The sequence below is a fragment of the Danio rerio genome, chromosome 8, assembly GCF_052040795.2.
Source record: "Danio rerio strain M-AB ecotype USA chromosome 8, GRCz13ab, whole genome shotgun sequence".
In the NCBI taxonomy this organism is placed as follows: Eukaryota; Metazoa; Chordata; class Actinopteri; order Cypriniformes; family Danionidae; genus Danio; species Danio rerio.
Window position 1 is genome coordinate 14515389 of NC_141028.1, and position 9612 is coordinate 14525000.

The 9612-nt window shown below is 37.9% G+C and overlaps 2 protein-coding genes across 28 annotated transcripts in view; one reads left to right on the forward strand and one right to left on the reverse strand.

Annotated features, from left to right (window-relative positions):
- The window catches only part of LOC147842591 (uncharacterized), a 496599-nt gene that overhangs the window by 406244 nt on the left and 80743 nt on the right, over positions 1–9612 (forward strand). The gene's annotated exons all lie outside the window — the stretch shown is intronic.
- fibcd1a (fibrinogen C domain containing 1a) overlaps positions 1–9612 on the reverse strand; it is a 384824-nt gene that overhangs the window by 127671 nt on the left and 247541 nt on the right. For all 26 annotated transcript variants that reach the window (XR_015497641.1, XR_015497639.1, XR_015497642.1 and 23 more), the window contains 2 exons: positions 3826–3991; positions 418–554 (listed from right to left, as the gene is read on the reverse strand). Coding sequence is in view for 22 of the 26 variants with exons in the window: in XM_087264419.1 (XP_087120545.1) it covers positions 418–554; positions 3826–3991 (303 nt within the window). In the remaining 4 variants the exon portion in view is untranslated. The remainder of the gene's footprint in view (positions 1–417; positions 555–3825; positions 3992–9612) is intronic.

Genomic DNA, 9612 nt, shown 5'->3' on the forward strand with positions numbered 1-9612 from the left:
TACACACACACACACTGCCAGTCCATGTCTTATCTCTATCATTATTCAAAAGACCATGAAATGAATACTCTCCTACATACGAGCTAATGCTCTCAGAACAGATAGTTTGCTTAGTCTATTATGTATGCAGCAGCTGTAATGAACTGTACACTAGTGAAACATCGGTTTGAAGCGTGTTTGTGCATGCGAATGCATTCATGTGCGTATCTGTGACCTGCTTACTAATGCGTGGGAGCCTACGCTTAACAAGTCAATGCCTAATGGAGTGACTTATTACAAGTGATTTTTATTCCTACGGCTGCTCAAATACATTTAGCAAAAAAAATATATATATAAATACATAAAAAATGCCCGGAGGTGACCAAAAAGTACGTCCGAACATCGCATGACTTATGAAGTGACACATCGGCGACTCACCGTCCACCCGCCTCCATCAGTAGTCATGTCACAGAAGACCTGGAAGCCTGCTGGGTAATGCGTGGGGAACACCGAGTAGATGCCATCCTCTCTTTGCCCGCTGGCATAGATGTCACTGCAGTCTCTGGGTCTGGAACCTGCCAGAAGATGCATGCCAGCATCATCAATGCACATTAAGAACAGTGCTTTAAAATACTTAAGTAATTGTACATGATTACGGCATTGTAAGTATTTTAAGTGCTTGAGTAATTGTACTTGATTACTGCATTGTATGTATTTTTAAAGGTGCCATATAGTGCATTGATTCAAGACTGGCCTAAGAGAGTAAAAAAATCTGCAGAAATGGTTGCATATACTAATTTATAACAAGAAGAATAAGCTCTAGAGTAGAGTTGCCCAAACCCGGTCCCGGAGGGCCGGTGTCCTAGAGAATTTAGATCAAACACACTTGAACATGCCAATCAAGCTCCTACAAGGTATACTCATAGCAAGTGTTTTAAAACAAGTTGGACACCAGTCCTCCAGGACCAAGTTTAGGCACCCCTGCTCTAGAATAAAAATCACGGTTTGACTATATTTGGAATGGTCATGAATATTAATGAGATCGTCTCTGATGCTCCGGAGCTCATCAATGCCTGCTCTCGCACACACACACACATGCATATACAGAGCATGATGTACTCTAAATATACTCTTGCAAAAAGATACTAAAACTTTTATAATAACTACACACTATAAATCATTTATTAAACATTAGCAAATAGTGAATTCAGTATCTGTTAAGCATTAACTCTACATTAATAAACGTTAGTAAACAGTTTATAACTGAAGATACAAATGCTGTATTACTGACTTATAAGCACATTTATAATGTACTTAATAATTGTACTTTCGTAATTTGGTAATGCTTTATTTTTCATTACTAAATTAAGTATTGCATTATTTACAAACCAGTTATTTAAGCATAGTTGGTTGTTTTTAAAGATCATTTAGAATAAGAGAGTAAATGATTAATGACATATTCAAATTAACATTTATAATTCTTATTATTAGTGGTGCAGTAGGTTGTGCTGTCGCCTCACAGCAAGAAGGTCGCTGGTTCGAGCCTCGGCTGAGTAAGTTGGCGTTTCTGTGTGGAGTTTGCATGTTCTCACTGCGTTCGCTTGGGTTTCCTCCGAATGCTTCGGTTTGCCCCACAATCCAAAGATATGCGGTACAGATGAATTGGGTAGGCTAAATTGTCCATAGTGTATGGGTGTGAATGGGTGTGTATGGATGTTTCCCAGAGATGGGTTGCAGCTGGAAGGGAATCCGCTGCGTTAAACATGGGCTGTATAAGTTGGCGGTTCATCCCGCTATGGCGACCCCGGATTAATAAAGGGACTAAGCCGAAAAGAAAAGGAAGGAATTCTTATTATTTAGGCATATACTAATAATTAATTTGTATGTTAATAAACATACGCCACAGCCATATCACCCTGCAGCCCAAGACTGAAGCTAAGCAGGGCTGAGCCTGGTCATACCTTGATGGGAGACCACATGGGAAAAACTAACTTGCTGTTGGAAGTTGAGCTAGAAAGGTCAGCCCCCGCTCAACTTGTGGTCTGTGTGAGTCCTAATGCCCCAGTAAAAGTGAAGGGGACACTATACTGTCAGTGGGTGCCGTCTTTCGGATAAGACGTTAAAACCAAGGTCCTAACTCTCTGTGGTCGTAAAAATCCCATGGCACTTCTCGTAAAGAGTAGGGGAGAGTAGGGGGCCAAAGTCTCTCAATCGGCCCTTAAGATCATGGCCTCCCAATCATCCCAATCCATCGAATTGGCTGTATTACTGTCTCTCCACTCCACCAATAGCTGGTGTGTGGCGAGCACACTGGCGCCATTGTCCTGTGGCTGTCCTTGCATCATCCAAGTGGATGCTGCACACTGGTGGTGGTGTGGAGAGACCCCCCCTCATGATTATAAAGCTCTTTGGGTGTATGGCCATACACAATAAATGCGCTACATAACGACACATTACATTACATTACATAAAATGCTTTATTAACTCAACTACATCCAGTTTTGTGACCTAATCTAAAGTGAGGACTATTTATGCTTTATAAATCCCTTAACAAATGGTTTGAATACAAGGAGTGACTGAGCTGTCGAGAGTGGTTGCTTTTTCAAGTGCAAAAACAGACATTACTTTGATTTCATTGAGCGTAAAAACAAAAACACTGCTGTAAAAGTCCATGTCCAGTCTTTAACGAACTGTCAACTGCTTTTAACTCGATCAACAACTTGTTCAAGCACTTGAACAGAAAACATTCTACGTCATTACTCGTTACCAAGGAGAACACCGTCACTCAGAAACACAGCGGCCCAACTCAGCCTAAACAGGCTAAATTGGATTTTTGTGCAGGATCAGGAGTAAAGGTATCTTCTGAATGTGAAGAGAAGTGTAGCTGCTTTCACATATTGTGTCTTTTGCGAGTGTGCACATTAGGAGAGCATGTTGCATGCTCACATTTCCCAGGCACACCCAATTGAAAAAGTCACATAGCAAGAACTGACTGATCAGCTTCATGCTTTGTATGGAATATATACATTTTGGTGGACGGATTTCCTTAGACAAACACAGAACACCCAAACACTGCACTGCTTTTGCATACTATGGATGTCAATGGATGTTTTTTCTAAATGTCTTCTTTTGTGTTAAAAAAAAAGACAAACGGGTTTGGAACAAGAGAATGATAAAAGAATTTTAGGTTTTGGGCGAACTCTTTAAGTCTTTTGAATATGTCAAGCTGCTGTGATCAACCCATTGTAATATTTTAGAGTGAATATTAAATTACTGAAAGAGCTGCAGTTTATGTTGTACTTTTATAGATTTTATATGTTTTAAAAGTAACTTTTAACTAAAGTAATTAGTAATCTGATTACTTGTTACATGAATTAATTAGAAATGTAATCAGATTACAATTTTTCCATTAGTAGTCAGTAATTTATAATCTATTACTTTTTCTTTTCAACGTAATTTAACCAACACTGTTGATTACTATAAAGTACATATTTAATTTTACTCAAAACATTAACTTAAATTTTGGCCAGATACTTAAATTATTTAACTGAATTAACTTTTTGCTCAGCATTTGTACTTTCACTTAACTTTACACCCTGTATTAAGCTCCAAGCCATAACTGCATTGGTCTTTGTATGTTTTGAGACCCTTTCAATGTTCAATATAAGAAAAGAAAGCTTTTAGACTTTAAATCTGTCGTGTCGCTCCTGCTGTCTAAGCAGTGGCATGTCTCTTTCACACTGCTAGGGAATCTTACGAGGAAATATAGGTGTGAAGCCATTTCCAGGGCTCATTAGGGCCTGCTGGAGAGTTGAGAATATGTGGCTAATGAGGAGTTTTTTTTACCCTCTCCAGCGGCGCAGCCTTTGGGCCGGACACTGCGCACCGGAGCCCTCTGCAGATCTGCCTTAAGACGGCTCTTGATGTTTCCATTTTCCTTCTGCATGGAGCTGAGCGCGTCACTCACCGAGTTCACCACTTTCACCATGTTGATCTGGCTTTCTGACAGTAGCTGGAGAAAAAAAGCAGAGATGAAAAGACATATTTAGATAGTATGCTTGAATAAGATGAAGTTACATACACCATAAAAAAAGGCTGGGTTTGATAAAATTCTTTCATGTTGTTTTAACACAAATGGATTAAGGTAATAGATTTGTTTTTACAAATGTAAATAAATTGAACCTTAAACAGTTAATTTGTTTAACAAAGAATTGTGTTGACTCAGCTCATTTTATATATATTAGTTTGAACAAGCAGAAATTTTTTTAAAATGTTTAGATCAGAGATGCCCAAAGTTGGCCCATGGGGCAAAGTTGATCCATGGTAACCTTTGATTTGGCCCACTATCCCATCTGAAAAAAGAGAAGGAGAATGATGGGGAGTTGGTTGGAGCGAATGTCTTTGACAGAGATCATTACTTCGATTTAAACGTAACCTTTTGTTTCTTTGTTTTATTGCAGAGCTACAAAAAAAGTCAACTGAAATTAAATGTTCCAATTAAATGTAATAAATGAATCAAAATTTTAAAATGTAAAAAAAGTCACTTGACAAAAAAAGCAATGCACAAGATGGCGAGCAAATCAAGGTAAAGGTAGGAACAGACACAGGTTTTCAGCATTGAACTCCATTGTGGTATAAATGCGATTATGTTTTTACCAGGGCCATTGCTAGACATAAAATTCTACTGGGGCACAGCTCCCACTTTAAATTTTTTTTTTAAATAATAATAATAATAATAATAATAATAATAAGAATAATAAAAATAAAAAAATGTATCTATATATTATATTATATATATAGCATAAATATAAGGCAAAAGGCCAAATTATTATTTAAAGAGCACCTATTTTACTGCTTTTACAAGATGTGAGATAAGTCTTTGGTGTCTCCAGAATGTGTCTGTAAAGTTTCAGCTCGAAACACCCATCAGATAATTTATTATAGCCTCCAGAATTTGCCCATTTTGGTGTCTGAGTATACTGTAGCTGTTTTTGTGGCCTGTGGCTTTAAATCCAAATGAGATGCTTCTCCCCACCCACTATTCCAATGTGCATGTCTGTTTCTCATCATGAGTTACGTCAGATAAACAGCACAGTGACACAGACAGACTCGGATGAAGCTAAAACACAGCTCATTATTCAAAAGTAAGTTTATTTTGTGTATTTGTGGTGGAGTTTATTCAAGCCTTTCTGAAATGACGAGTCTCACACAAATGCTGTTTGCGGTACGCACACAGATATATTTCAGCTTACTGACACCATGCAACCAAGGTGATTATAGCAGTTAAGAATTCCACAGAAATTTTACTGTCTTTCTTACAAACATACTCTATTTTAAAATGTTTTAAACTTATGCAAATCAAAGAGTTGGAACAAATATTTTAATCCCAGTTTATTTGCAAAAATGTTCTACATGTTATTATAGAAACATGGCATCTGTCAATCAATTCGGTGGGTGGGGAAAACCACACACCTACGTCACGTAGCGGGTACCTTAAAATCACTGCGATTTGGGTCCTTTCTTAAGGTCAGGAAAGTTTAAAAAAGAGACTTGTTGGGTTTATATCACTCCAATATGACCGTGTACACACTATACCTACACACAGTTCTGTTCAAACAGCTTACAAAAGATGTCTTTTAAAGCCTCTACCTGAATAATACTAATAACATAATAATATTATTATTAATAATAATAATAACAACAATAATAATAATAAAAAGAATAAATGATGAATAGCTTTATCTATGCTAAGCTTCTTTGACACAATCTTCATTGCTAAAAACACTATAGAAATAGATTTATTGAACTGAATATTGTAAAGAACATTTTTATTTTAAAATACAAAACTTTTTTTGTAATGATTACTTTTTGTATGTTTTCAGGGGGGAAAGCTTGAGGTGGACATTTCCATATTTAAACATATTCATAGATCAATATTGTTGATCAATTGTCATATCTGTCTGTGAGTTTTACAAATATTTTATTAATGAAACATACTAAAAAAAAAAAAGTGAAATATGTGACTAAATCTAACTGAAAACCTTCATTCATTATTCATTTTCTTTTCGGCTTAGTCCCATTATTGTTCTGGGGTCCACACAGCAGAATGAACCACCAACTTATCCAGCATGTTTTTTCGCAGCAGATGCCCTTCCAGCCACAACCTATCACTGGGAAACATCCATTCACACTCATTCACTCATTCATTTAGCTTACCCAATTCACCTGTGACTGAAAACATTTATAACTCAACAAAATTAAATAACTCAATTGCTATTCTTAATTGTTACTGATTCACAAAACCTTAAAGACATGGTGTTTTGATTAGTATGCAGTGCTACTTTCTATTTATTTATTTATTGGATTCTGCAATTCTGTCTATGTTTTCTAGATTACAGTAATCATTAATTCATTCTTTTGTTTTTCGGCTTAGTCCTTTTATTAATCTGGGGTCGCCACAGCGGAATGAACCGCAAACTTATCCAGCATATGTTTTACGCAACAGATACCCTTCCAGCTGCAACCCATTACTGAGAAAATTACAGTAATCATTGAGGCTAAATTACAGATTTTAAAATGTGATGTTTTCCTATGACAGAAAGCTGATCATTCAGTCTTCATTGCCACATGTCGTCCCTCTGATATGCTGATTTGGTGTAGAAGAAACTATTGAAAACCTTGATAATAGCATTTGCTATTTTTGTGTAAAAAACTGCTTGCCACTTCCATCTTATAGTCCATACTCGGTTTGGACACAATTTGGCGCATTTCCAGTGTTTAACAGTTCTTTGGTTGACTCTGGCCTTTCCTAAAAGCCTGTCTTAAACAATAACAACAATGCGGTCTCTGTGTCAGCATGTGGTCCTGGGCACTGCATTAAAGGAACAGGTGCAGTCTGCTGCTCAGCACTGATAGCGCTTCAGTTCAGCGGGCTCACAGCCAGCGGCTCTGGAAGCTGCGCGGTTTGAGTTTCCCAGACAGCTCTCTTTATTGCATGCATCAGCAAAGTGGCTCAGGTCACCTCGATGAGGATTTAAAAAAAAAAATAAATCTTGATTCTGAGTGAGGCAAACTCTGCCTTTTTCCAAGGACAGACCCGCGTGTTCCAGACATCAAATATCATTCATCAAAAACTGGCACTTGAGCATAAAGGAAGCTCAAGCTATATTTACGCTAGTGCTTTATGTTTTAACACACACAACTATTGTTATGGTTACACCAAGCATCAACGCCACTCCAGAGTTATTGACCCTCAAAAACACTTTTGGAAATGCTGCAGACTCTTAAAAACCCTGGATTTTCATTTCTAACTGTATTCACAGACCAAAGTTCTGCTATTATTTTATACTGCAAATAGTCCATGTCAGGGTGCAAATTAGAGGCGGGGGTGGTTTAGCAACCATAAATGAGGCTTGATCCCCCTCTGAAGTTCAAAATATGTTGCTGACCTCTCTCTTTATATAGTTGCAAATAGATGAAACTGATCAGCATCTATAAGAATTATAGCATTATAAGTTGATTCAACTTCTTAACAATTAAATAAATGCATAAGAAAATCATTCAGAGACATCCAATTCTGTCTAGAAGTTGTGTCCTCTTCCTCTTCGTAATTATTCTGAAATTTTAGCTGTGTTAGACCGTTTTTTTTTTTTTTTTTTTGGATGTTTCTGAAGTGTCAGTATAAAGCAAGAGGCTCCACCCCTGGAAAGCGGCAGATCATTTGCATTTAAAGTGGCACAAACAAAACACCATATATTTTGCTGACACCCAAATAGGGCCAAATAGGACAGGCTACGGTAAATAAACTTGGGAGTATTTCCAGCTGAAAATTCACAGACATATCCAGGGGACAGCAAAGATTTATTTTTAGAGCCAATCCAAGACTTCTAGGGGCCCAAAGCCAAACTCTGCAGGCCCCTATTAGCGCGTTAGCAAAAATCCAAACCCCTTAATCTGTTCAAAGCAGTTTTATTGTCAACAAACATAAGTGAGATGAAATAGCCAGTGATAAAATTAGTCAAGTGCAAATATCTGCAGTGCAAATACAACTAATAGTTAATATACATATGCAGATATAAGGATTTGAGTCAAATTGAATCAAGTAATCAAATTTCTACACTTTTTCTTCACTATATGAATCAAATATACACATATTCTTATTAAAGTTACTGTAATTGTTCTGTCAAAAGCAGTGAATGAATCTCTCGCTTTCTTGTGACTCTGATTTGTTGTATGATTGACGTCAAATAACTGAGGAGCTTCAATATCAAATGCACTACAGACTATAAGTTTTATAAACTCTATAATGACAAGCATTTGATTATTTTCCAAACTGTTTATGCTCATTTAAGATTTTTTATTTTTTTATTTTATTTTTTTTACATATTTGTATGCATATTCATCCTTCAAAGCACACACACTAACTGTTCATTCCAGTTCCCGTGGTGTGTAAAGGAGTTGCTCAGGGAACAGTGTCTCTTTATAGGGCAGGGGTGCTTAACCCTGTTCCTGGAGATCGACCTTCCTAAAGAGTTTAGCTCCAACCCTGATCAAACACACCTGAATCAATTTATTAGGACCCGAACGGCACTTGATAATTACAGGCAGGTGTGTTTGATACTGGTTGCAACTGATATCTGCAGGAAGGTCGATCTCCAGGAACAGGGGTCAGGGAACAGGGGTCACCCCTGTTATAGGGCATACTCACACTATGCTATCCGAACCATGCCCGGGTACGTTTACTGGTTCGTTTGAGAAGTGTGGATTTATTAAACATTCTTACATTCTTACGTTTTAATTAACGCGAACTGTCATAGTTTATTAAGGATGCCAACTCCTCGCTGCACGACAGCTGCACCTTCAGCAAACCTCCTAATAAGTGCAAAACGAGGACTTTATAAACATTTACGAGCATCAAAAGTGGTGGATCTGTTCAGCAAAATATTTGACTGCTTGTCACTGCATCCCAAACAACTAAAACGATAGAACAAAAGCAATCGGCACTGTACTAATCGAGAGCACTTCTCTTTGCATTAAACTGAACAGTCGCATCACATATGACATAAGCGTGTTCAGGTTCGGAAGGCAAATGGCAGCATGAGTGTAGACCATCGGGGAAGAAGAAAGGGGAGACAATCGTACCCAGTACAGGCAACTGTACCTAGTGTGAGCACGCCCATAGAGCATGTCTGACAGTTACGCACCTTTACACAGGGCTGGATTAACTAAGGGCCAGGTGCAGCTGTAGCCCAAGGGCCCACGGAAGGAGGGAGCCATTGACTGGATGAAGAATGAATTTTGCACCATGACGCAGGAAATGCTGTTTTGCTTTAGCATGTCGCTAATATGAAAAATATGACTCGGAGCTGCTGTCGCTGTGTTTTGAATAACCCTGTTTAGTCCCACATAAGGATGACCAAATGCCCTGCTTTTTTTCCCAGGAAAGTCCCTTATTTCCCAGCACAGTTTCTTATTTTGGCGCCACCACAAGAATTGTCCATTCAAAGGGAGGCTAGCCAAGAGCATCATAGAACAAAAAGTAAAATTTAAGCAGTATTCGTTATTTATGTGCATTAAGAGAAGCCTGGACAGGTGGAATCATGCAGAATGGACTCATAACTGAACTGCAGTTTA